The sequence below is a fragment of the Sphaeramia orbicularis genome, chromosome 11, assembly GCF_902148855.1.
Source record: "Sphaeramia orbicularis chromosome 11, fSphaOr1.1, whole genome shotgun sequence".
NCBI lineage: Eukaryota > Metazoa > Chordata > Actinopteri > Kurtiformes > Apogonidae > Sphaeramia > Sphaeramia orbicularis.
In genome coordinates this window covers 44,160,513-44,174,797 of record NC_043967.1, presented here as the reverse complement: position 1 = coordinate 44,174,797, position 14,285 = coordinate 44,160,513, and the positions used below count along the sequence as shown (strand labels likewise).

The 14,285-nt window shown below is 34.0% G+C and overlaps 1 protein-coding gene across 1 annotated transcript in view; it reads right to left on the bottom strand.

Annotated features, from left to right (window-relative positions):
* osbpl10a (oxysterol binding protein-like 10a) overlaps positions 1–14,285 on the bottom strand; it is a 170,650-nt gene that overhangs the window by 105,792 nt on the left and 50,573 nt on the right. Inside the window, exons 3-4 of the mRNA XM_030148247.1 lie at positions 8,394–8,473; positions 1,766–1,831 (exon numbers count right to left, since the gene is read on the bottom strand). Of these exons, the coding sequence (XP_030004107.1) occupies positions 1,766–1,831; positions 8,394–8,473 (146 nt within the window). The remainder of the gene's footprint in view (positions 1–1,765; positions 1,832–8,393; positions 8,474–14,285) is intronic.

Genomic DNA, 14,285 nt, shown 5'->3' with positions numbered 1-14,285 from the left:
TGTCCACTTGAGTGACCAGTATGCATGAAAGGGTTAAAAGTGATGAGATTTTTTTTTTTTTTTTTTAAACCAGAAATGACAAAAATACACTTGGTAAGATTTAGATTTTTACAGTGTACAAACAAACAAGGCCCAGACTGCACTGCAAAAATCCAAATTTTATCAAGTGCATTTTTCTCATTTCTATTTTGACTAGCAATGAGAAAAATACACTTGGTAAGATTTTGATTTTAGCAGTGTGGGAGTCACTCACAAAATGGCCAAATGTTAAGCTACTTTGTAAAACAGGGAAATACTGTTTGTTCCAATAAAAAAAAACTAAAAAAAAAAAACGTTTAGATATTGCACCATATCAGGATTATTCCTATCCAATTAAACACACTCCACTGTGGTTGACATTCTGTTGACTATAAAAGCCTCACTAAGCCAAATTTGACAGATGTATTTAAACAGCAGGATCCAATCTGTCTGTGCTCTTTTATTGGGTTCCTCATCCAGAGTCAGGAGGTACAATGACCCTGCACCTTTTCTGTAATAAATACATCCTGCTACACTTTCCCTGCCCGGGCCTGTGTTATCTGAGATGCAGCCGAGGCTCCAGCGCTGCCTCCCTCATCATCAGAGTAGCTGTGAGCGATAATGATCTGAGAGGCAGACAGTGCAGCTTAGGAAGGATTAGACCACAGCGGTGGATACAGTAATAACAGCTGCTGCCGTACAAATGCCCCACAGTCACCCAACAGGAACAAAATGCCCGCTCAGCTCTGCAGGACAGACGGAGAGAGAGGGACAGACCTTCCACTTTTCCTTGCTTATCCAATTTTCTCTCATCTTTTGATTGCTTTTCTCATTGTGACTGAGCAGAGTAATTGGACTTTCCCGTCTCTCCAGCTGTGCAGCGGTTTGAAGTGATGAAGAGCTACATGTTGAATACGTGCGCCGGCAATGAGGCAGAATAATACGGCTATAGTATTTAACCACTTTAAAGACACATGAAAAGAAGGAGAAATCAGCATAAGAAAGAAAATCTGCATGACGGGACCAAAGTCAGAGTCCTCAGGTCTGAGAAGTGAAGGTGAAACTTTAAATGAACTTCTAATAAAGAGTGTGTGTGTGTGTGTCAAGGTTATAATAGTTTTGAATTTTTCATTAAAGTTTAGTTTTATTTAGTTTTGACTTTTTTTCTCTAATTCAGTAAGTTTTAATTAGTTTTTAGAGCAGGTTTGCTAGTTTTTATTATTTTCTAAATGCTTAGTTTTAGGGGTTTTTTTAATTTTTTTTTTTATATCTTTTATCTTCCTCGTCGTCGTATTCAAATAAATCCCAGACAGGACTCTGCTTCTTTCTCCAAACTTTAGTCTCCATGTTTCCAGGTAGAGGGGAGACGAGAAGACGACTCTAAACCACAAGTGACGGACCGTTAAATATCATATGGTGACATGCAGAGAAAATTGCTTGAGGGAAATAAATCGATTTCATATCAATCTGACATTGATAAAAACGAAAACGAAGGGAATTTTATCCATAATTTTTATACGTTGTTAGTTTTGTAAACACACAATACAGTTTCAGTTAGTTATTGTTTTTTTCTTTTAATTATAGTTTTTACTTATTTCAGTTTACGAAAATATTTTTACAATTTTAGTTTTCATCATTTCGTTAGTTTTCGTTAACGGTAATAACCTTGGTGTGTGTGTGTGTGTGTGTGTGTGTGTGTGTGAGGGTGTGTGTGTGAGGGTGTGTGTGTGTGTGTCCGTAGACTCACCAACACGTCTTGGCTTCCTGCTCTTTCCACACTCAGGTGTTCATCCGAGCCCTTCAGCTTCCTCACCTGAAACAAACATGAGAAAGGAGAGGAAACATCTGAACAAATGAAGGAAGAAACAAAACCTGTTCATAATACACATCAGCTTTAACACCACATGAGGGACCATGTTTTGGAAAAAGGGTTCAGTTATGGGTTTTATTTAACTCCTGATTAAAGTACAGCAGGGGTTCCCAAAGCGGGGTACGCGTACCCCCAGGGGTACCTGGAAGAAGCCCGGGGGGTACTTGAAATTTCTTTGGAAAAATACATTAAATAAGTCATCATGTACTGAATACAAATTAAATAATGAGAATTAATGCTGAAATATAAAACACAATAAATACATTCATATAATAGTTTTATCGTCAATCATCTTGTTTAAGCTTTGGGAACATTTTCAGAACATTTAGCAGTAATTATTAAGTAATTATTTTTTGTTGATGAGAGGTTAATTTATTAATTACACTGGTCTACAAGGAAAATGCTTCCAGAATAAAAGTAATGAAATTTTACCACATGAGAGTCACTGATAAAGAAAAATCAAGTCAAAAATGCTGGTTGGCTGAACTTTCCAAGATACAGCCTTGGGTCAAAATGTGAAATTCAAGAATTAACGAGAGAATGGGTTTGACTCAAAAGGAATATTTGTCTCAGAGCTACAAGATCTACTTCAAAACACTGTCTGCACATTAGAATACATTCACTTTACAGGTTCTATTTAGTGGAAGATTTATAAAACTATTATATAAATGTAGATAAGCCAATATATATGTGTAATAACACTTAATCATATACCTTGAAAACATCAGCAAACCGGCACTTTTGTCATTTATTTTCCAATTAATCTTATTAAAATACGTAACATTTAGCACATTGAATTTCTGAAGCAAATCATTTCTAAAAAATTGTAGACCAGTGTTAATGACCAATTTATTTATTCTTCTCATCAATGAAAGAGGGCACTTTTCACTTTATATTTTGCACAAAAAAATTACTTTAAAAAATGTGGGGTTTTTTTGTTTTGTTTTTAATGCATTACAGTTAAATATATGTTTGTTTACAAAGTTTGGCACCTTAGGCACAGGAACAAATGTTGCCTTATTTTTTGCAATCAAAAATGCTGAAGCGAGAGTTAGGGGAACTTGGCTAAAAAAAGTCTAATTCAGGGGGGTACTCCACTGTAAAAAGTTTGAGAACCACTGAAGTAGAATATCAGTCCAACAAGATCTGAATCACAATGGTCTAATAATTCTGTTCAAACCTGCATGTATATCAGTACATTGACTTCATCACAACACTGGAAACGTCCCCTGGATAAAAGTGAAATTATCCACAGTGGTAATGAATAGAACCTCTATACTGGTAAGTCTAATTAGTACAAATATATGTAGATGCAACTTTTTATGAGAATGAATTAAAGGTTCAATATGTAAAATTCAGGTATATTCGTGTTCTTATGCGATATTTGAGTCTTTGTATTGGGTGTACTTGCAGCTTAGAGTAATGGGTGAAGTTACATTAATATTTACTTCTTCCCATTCCTTTTTCAGATGTGTAAATAATACTAAAATTGAGGGTTTTTTTCATATAAAAGCATTTTGTTGTTGTTGTTGTCGTATGTCTATAATTTATTTAGGGCATTAGTTGGTGGTTGTAATGTGTTTATTATATGTCCAAAATTAAACTTTCATTCATTCATCCAATAGAACAAAACCATATCTGCCTTCATGCTTAGAGTCAACATTAACACCAGAGAAATGCTAAAGTTTGGATTATTTCTCTCCTCCAAACACATTGATTTCTACACTGTCACAACTTTAAGAGGAGCTTCAGTAACAAGCCTCATTCTCCCGTGGATCAGTAAAATACATCCCACAGAGACGCAGACGGCGCACACATACACCCACTAATCCCCTGAAGCCCACGCTAAACCCAGAAATCCACATGGCCAAATATTAATCCATACAAAACCTACATTTAAAAAAATGGCTGTGGATGAAGGTAGTTTTCCTTTCCTATGTTAAGCGTCTTCTTTCCCACACGTTTTTCATTTCCAATAAAAATGCAGTTTTTAACAAATATGCTTAGATTTCTTTAGCTAACAATGCACTACTTGAATAATTCTGAGCCAATATGACACTGATGTTGAAAATGGCCATTTGACTGATGGATGATGCTGATACCAGTGTTATTTTCTGTTTTACTTTGTTTTTGTTATTGTTTATCTCCTCTTTTATGACAGAAAAATATTGAATATATACATAAAATAGGATGATTTAAATGATTTAAATGTTTTAATGTTAAATGTACATTAATGTTAACTGACAAATGTCCAATCATATAATCTTTCACAACAAACTTTAACCTACAGACTATTGAACCAAATCCAAGAGTTTTTTTTTTTTTTTTTTTTTAATATATAGTTAACTTCTTTTAACCCTTGTATGGTGTTTGGGTCTGTGGGACCCACTTTCATTTTTTTATTAAAAGATAAATGATGACTAATTATTTTTTTAAATGATTTTTTTCCACCCATATCTTGATTATATTACATTTTATTTAAAAAACAAACTAAAAATGAGTAGCACTTTATCTCATAAATGTGATCTAGCAAAGGCAAAAGGCAAATATTAAACATGTATGCTTTTTATGTTGCTTGTAACTGGGATGAAGTAAACAACTGTTAAGTATTTTATAATAAAATTGTTTGATTATGTTGAATTAAAAACCCACAAATGCAGCGGGTCCACCACACCCACAAACACTGGCTGAATAACAAAAATCTGAACACCACACAAGGGTTATGTGATTTATCATTAATTATTCTAATATTATCCTCCACATTTTACGGTTTTTCAGTGACAACCAGGTATTTTCCTATATTTAATTAATCTGATAAATTGTTAGATTAACCTCCTGAGACCCAGGAAATGTCAGCAAAGTACAAGCTTTTTTGTTTTTTATTAAATAAGTGCCTATATTGGAAACATCATGATGCAACAGTTTTTTCAGATGCAGTTTTTAAAATTTTTATGGAATGTCCTTTGTGGTGGAAAGTTTTCTTCTCTTTTTTTTGTATAAAGTTGTGAAACTCTTGTGCACAAATGTGGACAATGGGTCTTAGGAGGTTCAAGTTGAGGGTTATTATACCTGAAACATAAAAAGGAAGAAAAAGTGACGTTTTCAGTGAATATATCAATAACTAAATGTAAAAACTCTATCCATCCACTGTCATTGATCCAACTCCATGGGTTTTGCTGATGAATCAATGTTGTAGAAGATGACGGCTTTCCCATGGTAACTACAGAGCCTCTGAACGTCCAAATGGGTCATATCTGACTAAGAAAAGATGACAAACTGCATTTTACACCAACTATTTCCATGTATTGATAGAATTAGTGGATCACTTGTTCCTAAACAGTTTACATCAGTAGATGGTTTTGTTTGCCAGTGGCTCTTTGGGTCTTTATGGCTCTTTAATACAGTAAACATTAGATCATACATCACCATTACATCAGTGCATCCTGCTTTTACATCTTGTCCTTTTCTCTAGTTAAAGAACTTAATGTATTCACTTTTTTAATTGGACGCTTCTTGCAAAAGTCAGAGTTGTGAAGGTTGTCTTTATTCAATTACAGTGTGTTAATTGTGTTAATTCTGTGTACAGACACGACATTCACTTTGATGACATTTAAACCCCATTCAACTGTGCTCACTCAGTTTGTTTACATATGGAAAGAGTAAAGGGAAACCGCAAAATGAAAGAACCTTTGAATAACACATGAGAGGATATGATGATACATATGGTGTGTTGAGACTGAAATACCCAACAGACAGATGACTCAGTGATGATACTTTCATCTTTGCATCTTGTTTTAGCAAAAAAAAAAAAAAAAAAAAATCACCTCCATCTGTTTTAGTTTATATCCTCCATTCATCCACCTTAAAAACACTAAGTCTGAAATGTGCATTTCAAAACATACATGGACTGATTATTAAACTAAATTTGAAATCAGATATTTATGTTGGTTAAATGGAAACCATTTTACACAATTCCAAAGACTATGTGTGATTCATTCATGTGACTCAGCACCAAATATTAACAATGGGCGTTGCTTACATTCCTGAAAAATGTTATTTACTGTAAATGTGGCAAAAGAGGAACAAACTGAAGAACAAAGATTCCAGTGTTTTGGTGTGATGTCATCATGGCCTGTGGGTCTTTAATGGAGACAGGAGGTTCTGTTTTAATGAATCCTGTGGGAGAAGTGGCTCAGTTCACTGAAGAAACAGATTTTGTGAAAACTATTGGCTCTGAAAAAAAAAAAAAAACAGGTTTTACAGAACTGGCACATTTGCACATCTTGATACTACTTTTATATATATATATATATATATATATATATATATATATATATATATATATATATATATATATATATATTTTTTTTTTTTTTTTTTTTTTTTTTTTTTTTTTTACAATTTTACCCTTTCATACAGTGTATCTCTAATTTGCACATATTTCAAAAATGTTTTTATTTTTCATTTTATTTTACCTTTATTTAACCAGGAAAAACAGATCCCACTGATATTAAGAACCTCTTTTTCATAGGAGTCCTGGCCAAGAGGCAGCATGAAATACAGCACACAGTAACAACAAACAAACATTTACAGGACAAGTCAAACTATGTAAAACAAGTGCAAGTTATTGAGTTAGTCTGGAGCACTTTGAGTTTGGATTTAAAAGCATTCAAGGTTGCAAACTATTTTAGATTTTTTAATACATGTCTGTATCTTTTGGGTTATTACTTAGATGTAAGTGCACTGCTGATGGTAGAGACCACCTGCAATTTTGTTGCACAACAGATGTAATGATCATTCTATTCTATTCTATTCTATTCTATTCTATTCTATTCTATTCTATCCTATCCTATCAGAAGATCTCTGTGATTATCTTAAATTTTGAAACTCTACTTAGAACCTTTTTAAGATCCAACACTGCAAAATGTTGGAAAATTCTTGCAATTTTTCAACTGGTCTTAAAATTGGATCAGGAGTGTGCATCTGACTGATGATTTAGTTCCATAATGTCATAAAATGGACATTTTCCTTCAGATACACAGACATTCTCATCTGCTGCTCTATTATATTTAGTCTGTATGTAATAAGTTAATAATGTTCAGCTGCAGGTGGCTTTTATCTTCAGAAAAGACCCTCCTCTGAACCTAACACAGGCTATATCTGTTGTCAGACTTGCAGGTTCCATCATGGATAATACAGTACAAACTCATAAAAATATAAATTAATGAAGGATTGTATAACTATATATAGTCACAGTCTGTTAAATTATGACTTTGCTGATGCTGGTGTGATGTTTCTAGATGATAAATTACAGACAATCATTGGTACACATTAAGTGACTAAATAACCAATATTTTTATCATTGAGCTCCTTATTCTGAAAGCCTTAAAAGTGTTAGTATACATTGTCCTTTTTGGGAGGGGCTTAGCAAAGGGTCAGTTTCACAAAATAAATAAAATAACTGAAGTGAGGAAATACATCGATATAAAATACACGACGCTGTGAAAAAACTGGCTTTTACTGTAAATGTGAAACCTCAGTTTTCTGTGATTCTGCAAATATCCATGACAAACAGTTGAAGTGGTTACTGCATTATAGTGTATTTTTAGTCTATCATTTTGCTTTTTTATTCTTCTGTATGACGTTGTTTTTAAAATTGTACAGCTGTTATATGTCTTTAATTTATTCTTGTATTTTATTCTTTTATTTTGGTTTTTCCCTTCTAAGTCACTTTGGGAAAAAAGCATCTGCCAAATGCATAAATGTAATAGTGAGTACACTTTTATTAAGACTTGAGTGTAATTATTTTTTATTTATTTCTTGTACCTGATAAATCCTTGTTGTCTCTGTTCTAAAACCTAATATTTTTCAGAGTCACTTTGGTCTGAGGCACTTGCATAAATTTATCCAACACAGCCCGTGACCATGAAAGTGTCATTTTGAGTTGACTTGTGCACATAGCAGAACGTGTGCATTTTGATTTCAGCAGCTGAAATCCATGCTTTTCACACTTTCAAGAAGCATGTTTGAAGCCTAATTTATTCATGTAACCCTCATCCTGCTCCCTGCAGATCATAGACCAAACCCACTTCCAGCAATGACATGAGAAGCTGGAGTTAAATCCTGCTTGTAGCTGAATCCCATCTGCTTTTTTTTCTCCTGGTTTTACGCAGTCATTTCATTAAATTCATGGGAGATGATGCCATTTAAAATAAAAAATAGCAATAAATAAATAATCTGTCATGCATACACTTCATGAACATCCCTGGAGTGCTGCAAACCAGAGGAAATAGAGGACAGTGAGTCAAATTGTTGAACCCATGAACTTGACCTAACTTCACTGTCACATTTATTTAAAAATAAAAAAAAAAAACAGTGACAGGAATCTCCAGGGAATTGTCAAGGCTTTCCGCTCACTCCTTTTCCCAAGCAACATGCCAAGAGCTTGGACCAGGGTCATGTTTACAACTCTGAGTGTGTGTCTGTGAGTGTGTGTTTGTGTTACCTTGGCACTGCTGTCAGAGTGACGTCTGGCACACGCTTGGAGCTGACTAATCCAAAACTGCTGCTCCTTGGCATCAGAGGCTGCAGAGACACACAACAAAGATGGAATACAATTAAAAGTCTTACATTCCTGAACACACAACTAAATGATTTCACAGTAAAAACTTCTAGGGGTTCATAGTCAGGTCAAGATGCGGTTAGAACTAATCTGTCTGCCTTTAGATGTCTCCAGTGATGAACCTTTAACCCATAAAGACCCAAACATCCACCACGGACCAAAAGCATCTACTGATCTAAACTGTTGATCCACTAATCCTATCAATCCATGTAAATAATTGATGTAAAATGTAGTTTTTCATCTTTTCATGGTCATCAGATATGACCCATTTGTTTGTTTTTTTTCTTCTTTTTCTTTATTTTCTTCTTCTTTATATAATAATTGGTGAAAAATAAAGTTTGTCGTCTTTTCATGGTCATCAGATATGACCCATTTGTTTTTGTTTTTTGTTCATTTTTCTTCTTCTTTATATAATAATTGGTGAAAAATGCAGTTAGTCATCTTTTCATGGTCATCAGATATGACCCATTTGGACGTTCAGAGGCTCCATAGTGAGCGTGGAAACACCGTCATCTTCTACAACATTGATTCACCAGTAAAACCCATGGAGTCGGATCAATGGCAGTGGATGGATGGAGTTTTTATGTTCAGTTATTGATATCTGTGCTGAAAAACACTCTTTCCTTCAGTTTTGTCTGTTTCTGATATAATAAGCCTCAACTTTAATCTGATCATTTATCAGATAAATTCAATACAGGAAAATACCTGATTGTCACTGAAAAACCATAAAATGCAGAGGATAATATTAGAATAATGAGTGATAAATTACTTGAGAAGAGTTAAATATAGAGAAAAAACTATTTTGGAACTGGTTCAAAAGTAGCACTGGTTCTTTTATGGGTTAAAGTTTGTTGTTATAGATTATATGACTGAGCATTTGTCAGTTAACATTCATGTACATTTAACATTAAAACATTTAAAGCATCCTATTTTATGTATATATTCAAGATTTTTCTGTCACGAAAGAGGACATAAACAATAACAAAAACAAAGTACAACAAAAATAACATTGGTATCAGCATCATCCATCAGTGAAACGACCATTTTCAATATCAGTATCATATTGGCTCAGAATTGTTCAATTAGCGCATCATTAGCTAAAGAAATCTAAGTACATTTGTTAAAAACTGTGCATTTTTACTGGAAATGAAAAATGAGTGAGAAAGAACTCATAACCCATAAAGACCCAAACATCCATCACGGACCAAAAGCATCTACTGATCTAAACTGTTGATTCACTAATCCTATCAATCCATGTCAATAATTGGTGTAAAATGTAGTTTTTCATCTTTTCATGGTCATCAGATATGACCCATTTGGACGTTCAGAGGCTCCGTAGTTACCATGGAAACACCGTCATCCTCTACAACATTGATTCACCAGGAGGGATGTAATGATGTGAAAATTTCATATCACGGTTATTGTGACCAAAGTTATCACTGTTATCATTATTATCGCGGTATTGTTGAAATGTGCTCGAAATGTTCAAAAAGTTCTTTTCTTATACACAACCTGAAATAATTTAACAAAGTTGTATTTTGAAAAAAAAAAAAAAAACCCAAATAAAATAATAGGCATAATGTACTTTCTGTTAGCAGAAACATCCAAATATTACCATGTAAACATCCAACATACAAATGTGCATTAAAGATGGCACCTTATAGCCATTGTTTGACCATTTTCCATATCAAGTTTGCATTGAAAGTGCGGTAATCAAACACGGTTATCATGATAATTAGAATTTAAACAGTAATACTAACCGTTGGGAATTTTACCGCGGTTTATTGTTATACCGGTAATCGTTACATCCCTATTCACCAGCAAAACCCATGGAGTTTTATCATTGACAGTGGATGGAAATGCTTAATTTATGTTCAGTTAATGATAGATTTTACTGAAAAAAAAACTTTTTCTGCAGTTTTCTCCATTTTTGATGTAATAATCTTCAATTTTAATTTGAGCTTTAATGAACATTTTCATGGTCAGTAAATTAACCTTTTCATGCATGGATTATCAGAACCTTGACCAAGATTTTTTTTCCTGAGCGTTTTTATTAGTAGTATTTTATTTCTTTTATTTCTTTTTTAGGTATAAAAGAAAAAAAACAATGTGATTGAGAATTTTCTTATGAACCTTTTTTTCATGGAGTTCCGCTCAGCTGGACACCATGCGTTTAATATCTGAAGGAAAGAAATATAAATTTACTGATATACTGTGTGAAAACTATGAAATAAAAACATTTTTAATGCTGCCAATCTGATGTTTTCTCACATTTTAACATACTCTAATACTAGTTACTACTCACTTCATGGAGATAATATGCAAAAAAAAACCTTTTTGTTTAAAAAAACCCAACTATTAATTATAGTCTAATCACAATAACAAGCAATTGATTTACACTCAAACATGTTACTGCAGATGAGGTTTATCAAGAACAGCAAAGTTACAGTAATGGTATGAATTGCAGTGTATTATGGGATGGTCTATAAGCGTCCACTGTGTTGACTGATATGGAACTAAAACAACAAAACCCATGAATATACAAGAGAACAGCTGAAAATAGCCGTCCACTGTAGTGACCACTATGTATGAAAGGGTTAAATACAGGAAAATACCTGGTTTGTACTGAAAAAAATGTGAAATACAGAGGATAATATTCTAAGAAATGGTGATAAATCTCTTAAGAAATCTTAAATATAGAGAAAATTTCATTTGGGAACTGATATAAAAGTAGCGCTGGGTCTTGGGTTAAACCATGGTCTACTGTTTGCCCAGAGACAGCGAAGGCATCAAAATACATCTAGTCACAATGTGTGAAACTTGGGTCTCTTTCAAAGCAGATTATTTGATAAAACATCATTTGCGAGCTTAAAAATTCAGGAAATGTGGACAATGTAAGTAATAAAGTTAGAAGTACCTAGAACTAGCAGAGTTTTTGGCAGAAACACTAAATCTGGACTGGCTGTAGGTTGTACAGTTGAAGCCTTGTCATCCAATTACTGTTGTTTTTTTATAACTACTGAGGCTACAATGACAAGAGTGTGTTAATTAAAAGTGATGATAGCATTCAAGACATCCCAAATGTCAAATTTTGGTCAACAATACGCAACAAGTTGACAACGTCGGCTACGGTTCAGAAACTAGTCGACAGAAAAATGACCCAGGCAGAGTGAGTGGATTTATTACAGGCAGGAATAAAAGCCAGGAGGAACCCAAGGGATCGATACTAAACACAAAGACAAAGAATTTAACACAATGAAACACAAGGCTACAAAACTGCTGATGACAATTTATATAGAGACCAGCAAGAAATGAAAAGCCCAGTGGAAAACGATATTCTTAAATGACAGGTTTACTTGTAGTTCTTTGAGTTTCCAAAAGTAAAATGGGAGACAGAGCTCATCTAGATGATTTATAGTATATTTATTTAACCTTTTTTTAAACCAGGAAAGACTCACTGAGATTAAATATCTCTTTTAAAAACCAAGATTACAGACAGAATATCAACCAAACATCATATGAAAAAACAAGGCAAGTGTAAAATAATAAATGATGTTTCTGCATCTATGTCATTTACATCCTTTTAAAAATCCATTGTGTTTTATATTATGTGATATTTCTACTTTGGAGCAGAACTTCAGAGAAATTGATTTCTGTAAAGGGACAGACTGTACTTTTTGTACTGTCACTGTGAATATATGTGACCACTAGAGGGAGTAGTGAGTCACTATTAGCCAATGGGTCACAACCAAAACATCAGAATGTGATAAAGTTGAGATGAGAACTGGAAAGAGACAACTTTCAGACTAAAGGAAAGTGACAAAGTGCTAAGAAATACAGTCGCGGAAAAAAATTCTTCAACCATCAAAAGTCACCAAAAACAACAGTTATACAATCAAGTACTAACTCCTGTGTGTATCATGTGACTAAAACAGAAAAGAAAACATGGAATGCCTAAAAGCACTGTTTTTGTCAGTACAATGCCATAGATATAGATGTAAGAACTGAAGTGATTTTGGTTATTATCAAGCAAACATGGAAAATGGATAGATATCAACTCTGAAATTAAACTGTTATGAGCTATTTTTGTTGTTATTATATTTGTCCAAACAAATGTACCTTTAGTTGTACCGGGCTTTAAAATGAAGAAGAAATTGAAGAAAACAAGGGGTGGTCTAATAATTTTTTTCTGCAACTGTCGACCCACTGTTGTTTTCACCACTGAACACAGCTCTAAAGGAAAAGACTGGAGTTTCTTCTACACAGGTGAGTTTGATTATGAGGCTTATAAAGGCATTAAGTTTTTATTAATGGTATTATCTTTGCTAAATTGTTGTTTGTTGATCCACAGTTCAGACTAAACTATGACACTTCTGACCTTGTTTGGACGATTCTAAACAAATCTTTAGTTCAGCTATTGACAACACAAACAGAAAACAGAGGTGATTTGTGGTTTTACAGAGCTAAGTGAACAGAGCTGTAATGTAAACTATCAGCTGACCCAGCGCATGAAGATTAGAAGACACTGATTTTAACCGACTGAGTTTTTGTTTGAAGGAGTGATGATACTGTAATACAGATGTTTTGTAAATCGTGAGTTTCAGATTTTATTCAGTGTTTTTTGGGGGGTTTTTTGTATTCATGGGTTTGTTGTGGTACGTAACTGCTCCCTGGTGTTAATAGATTACTATTACAGAATACTTCTGCTAATCAAAATTACATATAAATGATTTATTATTCACTTTCACATATTGATGAATTATTTCGAGTGTGTGAGATGTATGTATTTAGATATTTATTTATTAGCTGACATTCAACTCAACAATAATGAGGTTTCTAATGAAGCAAAGGGTTTTATTTCAGATGTGGTTTATGCATTTTTAGACTCAGGGACAGTGAGCCTGTTTACACGACCATAAAAATCAGATAGTTGGAATAATCAGATGTGATGTGTTTACATGCAAAAACCCTGGTTTAGAAGCTCCACTCCATTATCAGATTTCTTTCAGAGTGCATACATACAGTACATAGTGATGGTAGACTTAAACTTCCTGTTTTTGTCTTCTGTCACATTTGACTACGTAGCCTCTGTTTTCTACGGTTATAAGTGTGTTTACACTTAAAAGAATGAAATAAATCTGATTAACCTGTATACATGCAGGAATACATCGGAGTATTGAAGACAAATCCAGGTGTGTTAATCCTATTACTCATAATCAGATTACTGCTGTTATCCCATAAATTATATCAGATTACACTGTTTACATGGTCACTGGAATAATCTGATAACTCCACAAACTGAATAATGATCGGAGTATTAGTGTGCATATAAACAGGCTCAACAGGCTTTTTCCGTCTCCTAACTATTGTTCAGATCCATCACTGGTTGTCGTCTTCTTTGTGTTGGTTTCTCTGTGTGCTGCGTTTGTTTATCTTGTCTCTACGCTCTTCCTTTCTCTCTGATTTTCACCCCGACCGGCTGAGGCAGATGGCCGCCCACTCTGAATCTGTGGTTCTGTCTGAGGTTTCTTCCGTTAAAGGCAGTTTTTACTTCCCGCTGGTGCGAAGTGCTTACTGAAGGGGATTTATTGGATTTTTCTGTATAATATGGAAAGGTCTTGACCTTACTATATAAAGATAAACATCTCGTAGTAGATGTTTTGCTGCATGGTTGTAGACCGCTGAAGGGCCTCCCATGACGCACTCAGTCGGCAGTTTATAAATAAAAACTGAGCCGAATTGAATTTAACTGAGTTCTGAACACGGTCAGGCAGT